Source organism: Ochotona princeps, chromosome 1 (genome assembly GCF_030435755.1).
Source record: "Ochotona princeps isolate mOchPri1 chromosome 1, mOchPri1.hap1, whole genome shotgun sequence".
Lineage (NCBI taxonomy): Eukaryota > Metazoa > Chordata > Mammalia > Lagomorpha > Ochotonidae > Ochotona > Ochotona princeps.
This window is the reverse complement of record NC_080832.1, coordinates 85,893,956-85,912,266: the sequence shown is the minus strand read 5'-3', so window position 1 is coordinate 85,912,266 and position 18,311 is coordinate 85,893,956. Positions and strand designations below refer to the sequence as shown.

At 37.3% G+C, this 18,311-nt stretch overlaps 1 protein-coding gene across 1 annotated transcript in view; it reads left to right on the top strand.

Moving 5' to 3' along the window:
* The window catches only part of COL19A1 (collagen type XIX alpha 1 chain), a 341,639-nt gene that overhangs the window by 307,435 nt on the left and 15,893 nt on the right, over positions 1 to 18,311 (top strand). The window contains exons 42-46 of the mRNA XM_058669675.1: positions 2,685 to 2,720; positions 2,831 to 2,875; positions 5,041 to 5,211; positions 7,885 to 7,951; positions 16,955 to 17,083. Coding sequence (XP_058525658.1) covers positions 2,685 to 2,720; positions 2,831 to 2,875; positions 5,041 to 5,211; positions 7,885 to 7,951; positions 16,955 to 17,083 — 448 coding nt within the window. The remainder of the gene's footprint in view (positions 1 to 2,684; positions 2,721 to 2,830; positions 2,876 to 5,040; positions 5,212 to 7,884; positions 7,952 to 16,954; positions 17,084 to 18,311) is intronic.

The following is an 18,311-nucleotide window of genomic DNA, read 5'->3' as shown; positions in this document are numbered from 1 at the left end:
GCGAGTACTGATTTGAGGCCCAGCTACTCTGCTTCTTATTTAGCTTCCTGCTAATGTGCCTGGAAAGGCAGTGAAAATGACTCAAGTACTTGACCCGCTTCCATACATATTGGAGACCTGAACAAAGTTCAGGTTTCTAGCTTCTACCTGGCCTCAGCCATTGTGGTCAAATGGAAACTGAACCAGCAGATACAAGATATCTTTGTGTCTGTCACTATGTGGTTCAAATAAATAAAGTCTATAGAAATTAAAAAAATCTCTGAAAGCAAGAACTTCCCTGTGATGGATAGCAACTCCTTCATATGCAAAAAAAGAACAGTTATGGAATTGTTTAATACTAGAAATCAAAAGAAAAATAATGGTTTATAGGGTAATTCCTTTCCTTAAATTGTTCCCAAAATATGGACCACATTTTTATATCATATCTGTCTTCTTTTATTCAAGCAACAAAGTTTTTTTTTTTTTTTTTTTTAAGCTCTGTCCTTAATCAGCTTTGTCTGTGTTCTTGTGTTTCTGGGTACAGTATCTTCTTTGAATGTACACTTCAGGTACCATGTTCTTCATTAAAGCTCTCTAGATAGCTCCCAGGATGTTGGGAGAGATTGGGCGAATATGGTTGGATTATCGACTGTGAGAGGCTTCACTGTAATTTACAGCACTGTTTCCAGTTCTATCCTCACTGAACCCATTCCAGTGCAATACATGTCTCCTCAGCTTTTCAGAGGAGCAAGAGCATGCACTTGCCCGCTGGCTGAGAAATTATATTCCTCACCTTGCTTTGCCTCTTCAAATCAAATCTCAAAAGCGCATGTGCTTTCGGCCCTAGGTATTTGATTTGACCTCAAGTCTTTTTTCTTCTTAAATCTCCTAGCCAGTCTCCCAATCTGATAAAATATCCAAGCAGGACTGAATTTTATTACCACTTCCACAACTGCCTTTTAAAGTTCAAAAAGCTTCCAATTTTCTAATAATATTCGAAAAAAACCTCGCTATTTAATACTCTCAAAAGCCACAAGTACAGATTTCTTGCTTTTCTTCAACTAAAAAATAACAGTTGTACCCTAGGTGACAGCTTCTTTTCTAGTAGGATCATGCTCTGGCCATGTTACAAAATTTTGCCAACTGCAGCTGAGATCATTTACTGAGAATGGCTCTTGTGCTGGAGAGCTTCCTGTTAGAAGGTAACAAAATGTCATGCCCTAGCCAGCTAGCGCCATGGGATACCTTCTCTTTCCTCAGAATACACCTGAAAGGAAAGTCAGTCAGGAGAATAAAGTTTGCTTGCTATTCAAAATGAACTGTACATCTTTCATGTTACTTTATGTATTCCTTGTCCTAAGTTAATGCTTATAGAAGAAAATTTTCCAAGCAAGGTTAATGCAAATATTAAGTGACAGAAGTTTTAAAATTTTATTTTAAAACCAGAGTCAGAATCATCCATTGGTTCATTCCCAAAATGCCAGGTGAAAACGTGAAAACCAATAGCAATAAACTCAGTCTGGGTTTCCTGCATGGAAAGCAGGAATGCAACTACTTGAGTGCCCCGTGTTGCTTCCCAGGGTGTATTTTATCAGGAAGGTGGAATCAGGAGCAAGCCTGGACTTGAACCTGGCACTCTCACACAGGATGTGGACATCCAAAGCAACTACTTAGCTAATTTGCTAAACATCTGCCCTCAGTGTCAGAATTTGAATTCAGGGCTGTCTGATTTTACCAAGGTCTCAATAGAAATGTGATTAAGGAGGGGCAGGTGTTGTGGCAAGGTAGGTTAAGTTGCTGCTTGTGACACCCACATCTCATATTGGGGTACCAGTTTAAGACCCAAGTAAGGAAAGTGCACTAACAAAGGGACGCTCTTTCCCTATCCACCACTACCCATCACTCTGAGTCTCAAATAAATAAATAAATGTACTTTTAAAAGATATGAATGGGAGCTGGCATTGTGATATAACAAGTGAAGCTGCCGTCCCCAGTGGTCACAGGTTTGAGTAACAGCTGCTGCACTTCATCTACCTCCCTGTTGATGTACCTCAGAAAGCACTGGAAGATGGCCCAAGTGCTCGGGCTTCCTCATTCATGCAAGAGACCCAGAAGACTCCCACCCTAAATTCCATCTGGCTGAATCTTGGCAATTGTGGCCATTTGGGAAATAAACCAGTAGATGGAAGATCTGTCTGTCTCACTGTCTCTCCCTCTCTCTAACTGCCATTTAAATAAATGAAATTAAGTTAAAAATGATTAAAGAGGGCCCGGCGGCGTGGCCTAGTGGCTAAAGTCCTCGCCTTGAACACCCTGGGATCCCATATGGGCACTGGTTCTAATCCCACCAGCTCCACTTCCCATCCAGCTCCCTGCTTGTGGCCTGGGAAAGCAGTCAAGGACGGCCCAAAGCTTTGGGACCCTTCACCTGCGTGGGACACCTGGAAGATATTCCTGGTTTCCGGCTTCAGATCAACGCAGCACAGTCCATTGCCCTCACTTGGGGAGTGAATCATCGGACGGAAGATCTTCCTCTCTGTCTTTCCTCCTCTCTGTATATCTGACTTTGTAATAAAATAAATAAATCTCTAAAAAAAATGATTAAGAAACTGTCCTAGAATCTTTATTCTTTGATTGTACTTAACTGTACCATTAATTGTACCATTTAATGCAGATTTAGAAATATTTATTTTTTATATTTATAGGGAATAAATGGAAAAGATGGATTACCAGGTGCTCAGGTATGTTGTAAGACTATTTGCCTCCAGAATATTCACCAATATTTAGATCAACCAGATTGATGAAGAACCTTGGCAGGCAGTGATTTTTACTATTGGCTTCTGTTTTTCAGGGTATTGTGGGTAAGCCTGGAGACAGAGGCCCCAAAGGAGAACGTGTATGTATATCGCTATTGTAATAGTTATTCAATTCTATTACAACTGTCTCATCATTTGAGCTACATATGTAGACTCCTAAAATCTCCCACTATATCAAAACAAAGCTAGGTTGGATATGACCAAAAATTTCTTATTAGACAGAATATGTGACAACTAAAGGGTCAAGAAGCGGGTCTTCCTGCTACACTTAGGTGGTTACATTAACACACAGCTGAATCTGCTCTGTTTTCTGGATTTCAAAATTTCCATGAACTTTTTGAAGCCCCCAAATAGAGTGGAATAATGTCAAGTAGGTGCTATGATCTTATTTAAATTCTTATTTGGGTTGCTGATATTGTTGTAACTTCTCTGTATTTTAATATGCATTATCTCTTCTAGTAGGCCTAATGCTATTGCACAACAGCTTGCCTAAGCATCTGTGTTTACTATAATTCTATTTAGGGCTGCTATTTTGTATGATGGTGGAAACATATATGTTTACATACCAATATCTAGTTTATTAATATTTAGATATTATTATTCAAGTAATTCCCAGTACCCAAAGGAAATTCAGACAATGTACATTTGAAAGAAAAAAAAAATTTACCTCATCTTTCTAAAGAGATAGATGTCATGGATATCTCAGACATATTTCTACCTCTCTTACTCTTATATATCAAATACATCTATTCCTATATATGTGTCAGTAAAAACAGATATGTTTTTCTAAAAAGAAATGGGTTTTCATTGTTATGTAATTGATGCTTATCCCTAACAAAATATAATAACCACCTATCTTTTGTAAGTAAATGTAGATCTTCATCTACTTTTTAAGAGCTATATGTTAATCTACTATAGGGAAATGCCTTACTTCACTTACTAGTTCCTTTTTTTTGGAGAAATTAATCTCCCAATTTTTATAAGTATCACAACAATCAACATCGCTAGATGACATAAAAGAATTTTAATAGACTAGAGATTGTATTCATTTTTGACATGATTAGAGTATCAATCACTAACCAGTCTCCTAGTAACTTCTTTCTACTGATCTTGGAAATTTCTCCAAATGCAAACTTTATTGATAAGCCTGTATGTTTAAAACTAGCATAGTAACGTTAAGGTTAGATCAATCTTTATTTTCTTCTTTCTACACAGCTTTTTTATGTCTCTTTCCATGATCACATGGGTTTCTGTAACTGTTCACTTGTTTTCATATGTTTTCTAAAGCAGAAGAAAAAGAATTGGGATCTTTTTCAGAGTGAAAAAAAATACTGCTATGAAATGCAGGACACCCTTAAACATATTTCCATTGTATGGATGTGAGCATCACCTCCTGGGGTTGTGCAACTGAACATTTGAAAAATCTGTGACTGAACCACCTGCCATGCCTGGCCTTTTCTCTATTTCTTTCTGCCCTCCCCTTCTACTCTTGCCCAAACATACAATAATAGACAATGGGAAAATAAAAGACAACATCAAAGAAACCTCATATCAGATTCAGACATAGCTAAATGCTCTTATTCCTAGTTTATTCAGACATTTCAGCAAATTCTCTTATTGCTCACCTCTGCTGTTTAACAAGTTAACTCAGTGGTAATCCATACCCCCCACCTTAGCTACTTACTTTGAACTTTTCAGTTTCTCCCTTTGCAACCATGAATTGTATAAATTTAAACACAGTGAGCCTATACATGCACACACAAGTTGTGTGTGCATGTATAAAAAAGGAGAAAGGAAAGGAGGAAAGAATATCATTTTTTGAGAAATTTTGGGTGTCTTTGGGTCCTTCCACTGAAGAATTTCTGTGGTGAGATTCTCTTGGCATTTTTTCTGTATTACTACAAAGAAATCCAGGCCTGACATCACAGCAGGTGGTGTCAACTTTCCAAAGTTTCATAGTTGTAGAATGAGTACAAGCATTGTCACCGACATTTGTATTGAATGCTTCCAAAGTGCCAGGCAATGCTCTAAGAACTTTTTTTTAGTGAAATTGGTGATTTTTCAGCAACACTCTGCTTCATAGACACTGCAGCTATTGCCACTGTCTAAATGTGGTGACTAAAGCAAGGAAGTGATTTATCCAAGATCCCACAGTTAATCTTGTGTAAGTCCAGACCTTTAGCTCTTAATCACAATTAATGTAGTTCTAAAAAATGCCACTGTTGTTTTTTTTTTTCCTTCATAGGGTGATCAAGGAATTCCAGGAGATAGAGGCCCGCAAGGTGAACGGGGGAAACCAGGCCTCACGGGCATGAAGGGGGCTATAGGTCCTGTGGGACCACCTGGAAGCAAAGGCTCCGTGGGCTCCCCTGGCCAGCAAGGACCTCCAGGCTCACCAGGTGTACCTGGAGCTCCGGTGAGTGGTTCTGGGAGCTTTGGGGGCTGCTAGCTAGTGTTGGCAACGCATCCATCCCCTTTAAGTTTTGATAACAATGATTATGTTTTAAACACATGCAACAAGCCTAAACTCCTCTCTGATAGTGGCAATGGCTGCCATTTATTTAAAGTTATTTTCCAGATCCTCTGCTAACCACTTACTACACATTACCTTATTTGTCCCTTCCAGCCAAATAAGAAAAAAGATGTCATTTCCATCCCATTTTTATAAACACAGAAACTAAGAATTGGCTTGCCTGAAGTCACAGAGTTGTTGTGTGGGTCAGACAGTTGTGGCTGCCTTCGAAATCATGATTCACACCTAGTACTGGCTGATTTTGTGAGTAAAATACAGCTTTAACTACCCCAGTTCACTCCAGGCTTCTCCTTTCTGCCTAACATGGATATTTTAATATTATATTCCCTTGTTGAATGGCCACTTTTACTACTCAGGATATTAACACATATTTGGGATTCCCTAAGCTTTTAAGAGAATATCCCATTGTGATACAGTGACAAATGGGGCAGGGTGGAATGGGGAGTAAGAATAGGTAGAAAGAAGAATCCTGTGCCTACAAAACCGTATCATGAAAAAAATTGTTTTAATTATTAAAAAAAATAAAATTGTTACAAAGGAAAACAGTTTTAGCTATTTCAAAATGCATTGTTATTTATTATTTTAGCTGCAATCTGAAAGAGAGAGAGAATGGGCAAAGAGAGAGGCCCTGTCTACTGGCTCACTCCCTAATATCTACAATAACCAAGACAGAGCTAGGTTGAAGCTGGTAGCTGGAACTCACCCCAGATTTCCTGCATGGGTGCCAGGGTCTAACACCTTAAGTCATCACTGCTGTCCCCTGGCTGGGCATTGGCAGGAAGTAGAGCTGTAATGCAAACTCAGGCACAGGCAGGTGGGATGTGGGCATCACACCCAACGGCTCGCTTTCAGGCATGCTTTACAGTGCTATCTTTACTGTCTCCTTGTTATCTACAGAAACCACATTTCTGTTTCCTATTAGGACTCTATTTTGCTGGATGTCAATACAACAATTCTGCCCTACATAGTGCTTTGCATATGGAAGTTACTTAGGTCAAAAAACAGTGTTTAGTTAGGGAATCCCAAATTTTGTTCATATTCTGAGGAGTAATGAGTAGCCATTCAACAAAGGAATGTAATATTAAAATATCCATGTTAGGTAGAAAGGAGAAGCCTGGAGTGAACTGGGGTAGTTAAAGCTGTATTTTACTCACAAAATCATCCAGTACTAGATGTAAAGCAAACCAGCATTCTCACAATTTTGGTATTTCTGTATTAAAGATAAACTCTATTTAAACCAACTTGTGTAACTTGAACTTTCAGTATGACCGAGTATGTCAGTATTTGATATTAGATGATTTCATTCAAGTTCATTGTCCCATCTACAGTAAAAATAAGATAATGACATAGGGCATTCTTGAGATTACCCTAAGAGAAATCATCACTTTATGAACCTATGATATTATCTGAATTTTTTCTCTTTTGTTCTGCTTTCTCTTGAGTTCTAAATGAGCATATTGTTATAAATGAATAAGCGTCATTTTGCTCTGAAAATCCACAACAGTGATAGAAACAGGACACAGGAACTTGTCATGAGGAACAATGGAGAATGTTCCAAGACAGCAACTTTATAAATGAGGTTGCACCAGTTAATTATAGAGCAGAGTTGAGGTCACACTCCAAGTTGAAAACCACATTGTGTGGTGATGTTGTATAGAGCTTTCGGGTCTCCAGTCTAACCATATCTATCGTAGCCTTTGTTCATATAGCTTACAATGGATTGTTGGCAATGAGAATGGTTTTCTTTGTCACAACCTCTAATTTTCATCATACTGTCCTTATTGCCACAATATGCTCCCAGACAGTAACCACCAAATGTAGTGTGTAGTAATGAAAAACTTTGGAACCCTACCCATTGTGAGAAAAAAACAGATCCCTTTTAAAAATATGGAAGTACCAAATAGAGCATTACCATTATCAATGTTAGATTGTCAAACATGTATAGGTCTGATTGTTAATGAGTCAAAAAATTAAAATGATGGCATTTACTTACTTTTACCTGGCCTCAAAAGCATTTTCGATTAAGAAAAGAAAATTACTTAATACATGTATACTTTGAATGCATAAGTTGTAGAATAGAATGCAAAGCTTAGTTAAAAGCACTTTAGGAAACAATAGAACATACTTGGGGGTTATCTTCGAGGTTCACTGACTTTGAAGATATGCACTACCAGTCAGGTACTGACTTTGTCAGTGTTCAATATTTGGTTAAAGATTAAATTGAGATAGTAACATCATAATACTGCTCAAGTTCCTTTACTATGTAAAATTACATTTTAAGAAATGTCTTTACTAGTTGCATGAAGTCATGTGTCTCCTTGAAATAGGAAATACGTTGACATATTTGATTATAATGTCAGGCCACAACTTTTAAAGAATATAATTACTTCAAATTATTCTCAGCATATACACAAAACAAAAGATTTCTAGTACCCAATACAGTCAATTGCTAAAAGCATTTTTCTTAATAAATATGTCTCTAGAAGTTTTACTGTTTCTATTTGTTATTCATTTGTGCTATGCCGTATTTTAATGGAATATTTTTCCCTTCTTTAGGCTGATGCAGTTTCATTTGAAGAAATAAAGAAGTATATTAATCAAGAGGTCGTAAGAATTTTTGAAGGTTAGCTTTGTTTAATAATATTTCTGAATTTTTCACTACTTCCTTCTACCAATCCACTGTAGGGAATCCCTTTCACAACATTCTTGAAAAATGGTTATGTAACAACAACATTAAGAGGCAACCTATTTTATAATATGATAACTCTGTCTGATAAAAAGATCTTGTACTCAGGTAGAAATCCCTCCTTGTAGCTTTCTGTTCTCATTCCTGGAACGGAAACCAGTACAGGCAATGTGGCCTCTCTGTACATGATAGCCCTTTGGGTATTTTTTAACATCCACCACACCCCTCCTTATTTTCCTCCTCTGTAGAGTCAACAGGCCCAGTTCCCCCATCCTGCCACCCTTCAGCAGTGCTTAATTTATACATGACCCTCATTCCCTCAGAAATGTTTAGATCAAGGGCGATCGCAGTATCCTTTGATCTTGACCAGGATCAGAAAACTGTGACCTATCAGCCAAATAAGCATGAAGCTTATTTGTGGCTGAGCCTGGCTTCAGTATCTTCATGGCATTGGAATGGCTTGCATTTTCAAATCAGTTTTAAAAGTAGAAGTATTTCATGCTGTGCAAAGATGATCTGAAATTCAAATTTATCTTCCTAGTAATGGATGACTGCCGCGCAAGCCACCTAATTCCCTTACTTGTTTTCTTTGCTGCTTTCATGCTGCAAGAGCCGAAGTGAGTAATTGGAACAGAAACGCTAGCCCATGCAGACTGAAAACTCACCATCTGGCCTTTTTCACAGAAAAGTTTCTGACCCCTGCTCTTGGCACTTCAGTAATTCATCCTAAGATAGCATTGATATAATGTTAATTAATTTCAAGTTCTCAAATAACTAGCCATCCTAAGATTCCTTACACAACTTTTTAAAGATTTATTTATTTGTGCGAAATATTAAGTGTGTCTATTAAATTTCAGTTATTTGTGTTCATGCATTATTCCAGTTTGGAAACATCTATTGCATTGCCGTCTCTGGGACAGCAAGGTTGACTGTCTAAATGTTATAAGCATGCCATCATTCTAGTTCTTGATAAAAATGTTGAATTAAGAAGTCAGGAGTCAGAATTACACTTCTGTAAATGCCGGTGGGTTCCATCAGCTGCCTTGTAAGTCATCTATTAGTCTATTGTTTAGTAGACTCTGAATGTACATAGCTGCCCTAAAATTAACCCTATATTTTTTGTCTATTCACAAAGATATCACTTGATTTTGTCAAATAATTTTCTAAAATCAGTGTCACTCCCCTGTAGTCTAAGGTGAATAATGTGGTAATTGTCTAGCAAATAAATCCAAATTGACTGTCACAGTTCCTGCCTCTGTTACTAAGCATCAATAAATAAAAGATAGATTGGTTATTTATTTAAGGAATAAGATTGTAAGATGTCTTTCATCCATCTTGAACCTTTCTGGAGTCTGCTACTCCATATTTGATAAGGAAGACATCCTGATTATTTTAAATAATAATTATTAGGGGTCAAAATCTCAGTGGCATGGGTCATCAGTTATCTGGAAGTGGAGTAGCGTAAGGTCTTGCTGCTGTTTCAGTAACAGAGCTTGAATTCATGCTGCGAAGTTCAGATCTTGATAATTACTAAATATCTGCTCTGAAGGATAATATGTTAACACACTTGTCCACTTCTCCCTCAAGCTACAGGTTTTCTCTTTGTAATTTTTATGTTGCCCTTTAATTTAGAAATCTTTACCTTTTTTTTCTACACTTCTATCAAGTTTCATAAAATAAATGCTAACCTTTACAATCCAAGCATTCATTCCCTCTCAACATGTATCTCAAAATCAACTGACTGAGAGGGAAAAAAATGTTTCAAGCTCACCAAGGAAACACTGGAAAATATTGATTAGCTGAATTTTTGCAGGACTCAGTGTAAAAGGAAAGTGAGAATCCCTTGTCGAAACATGGTTGTGAATTTTAAAATAGAAAAATAGTAAGCCACAAAGGCAGTGTGTCACAGAGGCAGTCCTGGGCGCAGGATCTCAAATAATATGCATGCCTTTCATTCGCCATAACCCTGGGAGAGGAAACACTAGAAAGTGTTTTTAAACTGCAGTCTAAAGTTATCCTTTAACCCTTGATTTCATGGACTCTGGTGTCATTAGTTGTCTTTTATCTCAGCCAGCTTGAATAATGAATTTCAGTTTCTTAAAAGGCTTTGGATGAATAGTTGAATAGCTCATCAGTTCAACTTTCTGAAAAAATTATTAGAAGTGTTAGAAAATACAACAATTAGAAAATGTCTGATTAGGAATTGTCAGAGAAAAAATGAATTGCTGAAACATGGGAGGTATTCACTTTGCAAGACCCAGCTATTCCAGAGGAAGGTGTGGCCCCTGGCAATCTGCCCTGTGTCTAATAGAGGTAATACTTGCTCCTCTACAAAGCAGGCTCTGTGCAGCTACTCCAGGCCATTCTGTGGTTATTGCCTGGAAAAGCTCTGGAGAACGGAGGGGAGGGGCTGGGGCCCTCTGCCTGTGTCCTGGGGCAGGCTCATCTGCCTTGTGCTTTCTTAGTAGTTCTTCCTTTAAGTCTGCATCCTCCCACGCTGGGTTCCTGCTCCATTTGTTTTCTCAAAGTGACTCACTCACAGGTGTAGTCTTTCTCAGGCTTCCTCTGACCTCACCCCTGTCTCTCCTGTCTCCAACCTGGCTAGGTCCAGGCGAGTGGCCAGACATCTCCCCTCCCAAGTCCCCCAGATGGATGGCTTAAACTCAAGGTTTTAAAGTAACCCAAAAGGAAATTTTTCCCCTGAGATTTCTACACTCTAAGACCTTCTATGTGATATTCCTTTCCTTTTATCTCTATTGACACCAGGCCAGTAAAACTGTCTTCCCCCTAACAAAATTGTACCTGAAACCCAGAATTTAGTTATTTAGCACTTAAGTTAATTTGTTCCAAGATCATTTCAATTCAGGCAATTTGATTTTCCACTTAAAAGTCACCTTTTCCATGGCTTCTGAACACCATTAGCAAGAAAAGAAAACTCCATTTGCACAAATCACAGGGCTACAAGGTCACAGTTCCTTGTTTCAGAAAGCTTTCTCTGTAAAAGCAAAGATTACTTTTCTCTAGTGGAAACAGTTACAGTTAAGCAGCACCTCTCCGCCTCTCTTGATCCTCAGCACTTTTAAACTATCAATGGAAGCTAAGGCTTACCTTGCCTCCAAGCACCCTGCACCACCATAGCCACCGCCACCATTCTCTCTGTTCAGCAAGTCCTAGATGCTTAGTGGTAGCTCAAGGGATTCTTCAGCAGACCCTGCTGTCAGCCTACTTTATCATGCCAGGTGTTTAGAGAATCTGATGAAGCCGAGACCAAGACCTAAAACTTAAGTCCTTCAGAGACTTTTCAAGTGACGTCACTGACAACACCCCACAGATCTCACACCTTGAGCTGCTCTCAGGCCACCAAGGCTTCCTTCTTCGTTTTGATGCCCCTTCCCAAAGCTAACCATGATGGGGGTGGGTGTCTTTCTTGAAGTCGGAAGATTGGATTTCAGATGGATCACAATGCACAAGCATAGAAGCAAAGCGAGTTTAGATTTCCAGTTTGACTAGGCCAATTCTTTTCAAGGAAGCTGACTGCACAGCGTAAGGATTGATGCCATTCACGTGTGTCAGCACTTTTTGGCATTATGGAGGCATCACAGCTACCAGTGATGCTGTTCATATGAATCAGTCTTCCTCAAAACTGAAAAGTTCAATTGTTGCTATAAGACCACTTTAGTACATGTGGAGACTTACATCAAAATGCTGGAAGAATGTACCAACAATGTGCAGGAATGTGTGCAAACACCTGTCTCTTGGTTCTTGGGATAAATTTGGGGCAGGCGTGTATGGTCATACATATAACTAAAAGAGAAAAGGTTTGAGCTAACTATTCCTGAATAGTATTTCTGACTCTAGATCCTCATATTTTTCCATTTTCCATATATATTTAATTATGTATATAAGTACATATGAATGTGTTAACATAATCTGCTTCCTTCTTATTTAAAGGTTGTATTTTTTGCCTCTGTACACAAAGGTTACATTTTTGTACATATATGTATACCAATTTTTCTGTGCATGCGCATCATTTAGTAGATCTACTTCTTTGGAGACACATGGAGTTTAGAAATTTTTCCAAACATAGTTTCTGCTTCTTTCAAGTTGCTTCTTTATGTTTCTTTGTTTGATATTCTTCTGTTCAGTTTCTGGGATTTTAGCATTAGTCAGTAGTCCCTATCTGTTTAGTCGTACAAGGAGCAGGTTCCAAAAATCTGATTGCAAATTGTGAGTGAGTAGTGGTGCTTATCAACCAGGAGCCTCCCCACAGGTAACTCACTGGGCTTCAGAAGTTAGGCATTTTCCATTTCATTGTCAGTAACTGACTCCTCTTCATCCGATCAGATCCCTTGGTATTTCGTGCCTGACTCCCAGCTCAGCACTGAGCCGGAAAGTGCTCCTTTGTTTACCTTTTTTCAGCATCACAGCCCAAGTTCCAAAGGAGTCTGAGTTTCCCATGATAATCTATTTCCTATCCTTCACAGATTATAAACCTTCAGGCTTGTGCTAGGGTTGGAGGGACTACTTAACAGAGAAAAGACTTTCTAAAGCTACTTCTATTTTTTAATTTGAAATATTTTCTTATTTAAAACATTTTATCAGACCTATTAAGAAGCATACATACTTAACGTATGGGTCCCTAAGTAGTACTCTATTGCATCTGTAGACTGCACAATGCCCAATTGGGACATATGTCTTTATATGGAGTAACAGAACAAAATAGGTTGAAACTGTATCAAGAAAATAGGCAATTATTACACATTTGAATAGATAATAGAAAAGATTATTTATCAGCACATTAATAGTAATATCTGTTATGAATTAACCCCTTCTCCAAGGAAGCTAAGCCATGTTAGAATACCTGAAGTGATTTTGCATTGGCAGGCAGAAAATATATGTTTAGTCTATGGCAACTTCTACTTAAATTCTTTAATTTCCTGCCTCATTAGAAAGCATAGCCAAAACCAGTTTAATTGACTAAAGATTCCTGAAAACAGAGGAAAGGCAATTAAGAATATAAACCTTTACAATTCATTGAGATGTTCAGGAACATATTATTTTCAGTTATAGAACATTAGGGTAGAATTCAGAAGTGGTAATTACCTTTATACTAAATTGTTATTTCTGAGCACATCTTAAAGCTAGATAATGCGCGACTAGAAGCAATTATTTGTAACAGTTTACTATTTTGCTAAAATTGCTGAAACAACCTGAAGCAAAATACTTGTAAATCCAAGAAGTACATTGAAGAGGAAAAATTCATACTGTGGATTTCTGTGTTTGACATTGAAGGCTTCCAAAGTGTTGTGCATCAAACAGAGAAAAATTTACTGAACTATATATTTTAAATTAAAAAAAAAAAAAGATGTCAGGGCCCAGTAAAGTAGCCTAGAGGCTAAACGCCTCACCTTGTATGTGCCAGCATCCCATATTGGCACTGGTTCATATCATGGCTGCTCCACTTCCCATCCAACTCCCAGCTTGTGGTCTGGGAAAGGAGTAGAGGATGGCCCAAAGCCTTGGGACCCTGAAACTGCATGGGAGACCTAGAAGAGGCTCCTGGCTTCTGGCTTCAGATCAGCTCAGCTTGGGGCATTGAGGCCACTTGGCAAGTGAACCAACGGACAGAAAATCTCTGTCTCTCCTTCTCTCTGTAAATCTGACTTTCCAATAAAAATAAAACAAATCTTTAAAAAAGATATAAAGTTCCAAACTGTGATCATTGACTTTTATATTTACTTTAAGTTACCTAGTAAGAAATTTATACCCAACATAATGATTTGCAAGGCACTAATTGTATATTAATTATCTATTTGATCTGTTAAGATCCCGAGTCAAAATGGAATATCATGAACTAAATATCTAAGATATTCAGGTAGTAAAAGTTTACTGGAAGGAGGGTGATTTAGCATTACTCTTTGGAACCAGTGTCTACCGCACCCCATTGCTTTCCCGATTTTCCTCAGGAAGCAAAGACTGTAGTCCTGTGGGTGCTATGTGTCCGTCCCACTGTGTGGCTTCAGAATAGAAGTGTACGTTATGACTCTTTGGCTAATTATAGCTAATGATCTCTGCTTAATAATTCTGTATGAAAAAATTGTTTTACTCTCTTAAGCAAACACCTGTATAGTTTCTGAGTGTCCTCTTTAATTTGAAAGCCCAAAGGAAAATAGGTCTTACTCACAAGTAATCTATTCTTTACCAAAAAAGTTATAAAACATACAAATCTTTTTAAGCAAAATGTGCCTTCATTTAAATGATCTGAACTAAATGACTAGACTGAAGAAAATCAAAGCACCCCTTTACAAGTCTATATGATTTCACTTTTGTTTTTTTAGCCAACACCTATCATCTCTACTGCTGCTGTCATTTGATCTTCATCTATAAAAACAAATAGCACACTCATCAATAAGACGCTTTTCTGGAAAATTTGTCTCCACCAAACTCAATGAAATTTTAAAATCAAAGATGCAATTCTTATTAAGCCCTATATATAGACTTGAAAGATAATGTCTAAGTTTCAAAACTAAAATAATTAAAATTATAAGGTAATCTGATTTTTTGAAGCAGTTATGTGAAAAAAAGGTATGACCAGTTTGTCATGCCTTGGAAATGCTCATCCCTGTTTTTCTTTTTTTAAACCTAAGTATTTATAGATTAGATTTGTAAAATGTACATGTCAAAGATAAGCAAAGCAAATTTAAATAGTCTAGTAAAAGATTATATTTGTAGTAAACCTAAAATGATTTAATAATTTATCAAAAACTCAGTTAATTTTGGTAATGAAAATGCTTTTGAGATAGATTAGCAATGTCGTACATGAGATTAAAAACCAACAGTTTAAGAATTATAAGTGTGGGCCCGGCGGTGTGGCCTAGTGGCTAAGGTCTTTCCCTTGAACGTTCCAGGATCCCATATGGGCACCAGTTCTAATCCCAGCAGCTCCACTTCCCATCCAGCTCCCTGCTTGTGGCCTGGGAAAGCAGTTGAGGACAGCCCAATGCTTTGGGACCCTGCACCTGCGTGGGGGACCCAGAGGAGGCTCCTGGCTCCTGGATCCGGATCGGCACAGCACCGGTCATTGCAGTCACTTGGGGAGTGAATCATCAGATGGAAGATCTTCCTCTCTGTCTCTCCTCCTCTCTGTATATCTGACTTGGTAATAAAAATAAATAAATCTTAAAAAAAAGAATTATAAGTATAATCCTGAAGTGATTAGTTGAAAAAGTAATTCTGAGAACTAATATCTTGTAATTATATAATAGGCTCAAAGTCTATTATATCAGACTACTGGCCCGATAACTTATTAGCAGGTAATTTTTATTATATATGAGACAAATGAAAACATAGATAATATCTCCAATGAAATGAAATTTTTCTATGATTCCCAAACAAGAGCACTTAAAACAGAAACTACAAAATCCCTAATGCAAGTTTCTACTCACAGAATCTTTAGTTAATGTTTAAATATTTGTTTTAAAATGAGAATTTTTCTCTATTTTTGAACATATTCCTTGAACACCCTTAATTTCCACATCTCTTAGAATTTCATAAGTTATTAACATACACATTTTCTGAAATGTATATTACCTTCATATAAAAGCCTTGTGAGTTCTTAGTAAGTCTCCCTAGTAGTGACAGTTGCTGCCACCGTGTTAGCTATTTGTGACTTAGTGATGAAGATAATGATTTGTTTGCTTTCTGGCTATTTTCTCCAGAACCCAGATGAAAAATGTTATGTTCTTGAGGAATGAAAAGGGCAAGTGACAATTGCATTGATTAGTTAGTAAATCTTAAGCTCATAAAAGTTGCACCACTCAAAGCCTACAAAATATTTTGTTTTGCATATTGAATTTGTTAATGTCCTGGTATGGCATGTAATCTGTCTTTAAAAAGTAGAAGAAGAAAATAGTTATTGATAAAGCATTATATTTGCTCACTGTACAGAATGAACAGCAAAAGTCCTATTGAATATGAAGCCAATGACAATCTTCTCAATAAACAAGCTTTACTGTTAATACTAATGTGTTTTTAAAGAATAACAACTGTTAAAAGCTATATAAATTATCTATTTCTACATAGGAAAAATATGTACAAACTTTAGTGGCTTAAGACAACAAAACATTGGAATTTTTCTGAGTTGGGGACTTGAAAGTTTGCTTAGATATGTGATTCTAGCTCCAGAGAAATAGTGAAGTTGCAGCCAGAATGTTGTTCAGAGCTGCAATTTGAAGGCTCAGCCTGGACTGTACAGTCAGTTATAAGTTCACACACTTGGCTACTAGCAGGTGATATCAATTCCTGCCTGTGTGGGATTCTCCTTGGGGCTTCCTGAGTATTCATCGTGGAAAGAATAAGCAGCTAGGACGCCATGGTATCTTCTGTGATGCAGTCTCTCCAGTTGCATACTATATACTCTTCTTTAAAATATAAATGTGTGTACACACATATGTGTGTGTGTGTGTATATATATATGGACAATGAAAAGTAAGCTAATCTTCTATTCAAAAGTAGAGGGATGAGGTCTGAAAGAGAGTGTAAAGGAATTTGTGACCATATTTTAAATCACCACACATACATTCTGAATGCTCCAGAAACTGACAATGTTATGAAAATTATTTTGTAATGTGAACCTAAACTCCACAAGCCATGACATTAGATTCCCAAGCCAGTGTTTCTTCCTCTAGACCACTTCATCTCAGAACCACTGAAACCTCTCAGATCCTGGGAGCAACACAGAAAGTCAGCACCCATAGCCAAACAGTTTGGTGTTGTTTTGTGTATTTCCTCCCAACAATTTAGCAGTCAGTTGATAAATGTACACAAATAAAAAAATGAAGTCTCTTTGATTAACTTCATGTACAGTATTTTTTGAAAAATAGTGACTTAAGAATAGCTGCTATATGATATATTCTTTTTTGTTTTCTTTCATAAATGAAGAGAGGATGGCCGTATTCCTGTCTCATGTCAAGTTGCCTGCAGCAATGCTAGCTGCTCAAGCCCATGGGAGACCTGGCCCGCCAGGGAAAGATGGGCTACCCGGGCCACCAGGAGACCCTGGGCCCCAAGGTAAGTCCTAAAGTGTAGTATTTGTTTATCAGCATTTTAAACCTCAGCATTAATCACATGCAGATCACAGATAAGGAAAAGGATTTCCTATAAAGTATCTTCTTAATATTTTGAATATTTAATGGAAATACAGTAAACATAAGAAATGCAGGTAAGTTTACAGAGGTATGAGATTTTGGTCCTCTGATCACACTTATAAGCATCAAATTAACACTGCTACATTACTGGTAGCATGACAGTCCACAGTCTTCAAGAAGTGTGTGTTGTTATTTACACAGTATGATTCAGTCAAGCAATGTATATCACTGTACGCCAAATGATATCATACCCATCCAATTTTTATGTCCTCTCTTTTAACTACCATGAATAAGAGAAGGCATGTAATATCTCACTTTGGGTCTGGTTTATTTTACTTAGCATGGTAAGCCCCAGTTGCATTCATTTCCTTGCAAATCTCGGGATATAATTTTTTTGGCTGAGTAATATTCCATCATGTATAAATATTACATTTTCTTTTCCAATCATCAGTTGATAGTCATCTGGGTTGATTCTATTTTGTAGTTATTATGAATTTAATTAGTATAAACATAGGAGCAAAGACATTTGCTTTCTATACCAGCTTCATTTCCTTTGGATATATTCCCACAACTGAATCATACAGTACATTTATTTTTCGTTTCCTGAGTCTCTATACAGTTTTTCCTAGTGTTTGTAGCAATACACATTCATTTGACAATACATTAGTATACTTTTTGCACTACATTTTGCCAGCATTTGTTGTTTTTTTGGCTTGAGGATGACAGTCATTCTAACTGGGGTAAAGTTAAATCTCATTGTGGTTTTTGTTTGTATTTCCCTGATGACTAATGACCCTGACCACTTTAATGTGTTTATTTCCTATTTGTATGTCATCCTTTGGAAAATGCCTATTTCTGTCCTTTGCTCATTTCTTAGTTGCATTGTTTGCTTCGTTAAATATGAATTTCTTGAACACCTTACATAGTTTGGATAAAGAGTTTGCAAATATATTCTCCATTCTTTATGTTGCCTTTTCACTGTTAATATTTTTTCTTTGCTGTGCAGAAATGTCTTAGTTTGGTGCAATTCCACATGTGTATTTTTGCCTTTAATGCCTATGCTTTTGAAGTCCTATTCAAGAAGTCTTTGCCAAGATCAATGTCTTTCAATACTTTACCTATGTTTTCCTCTAATAACGTATTGGTTTCAG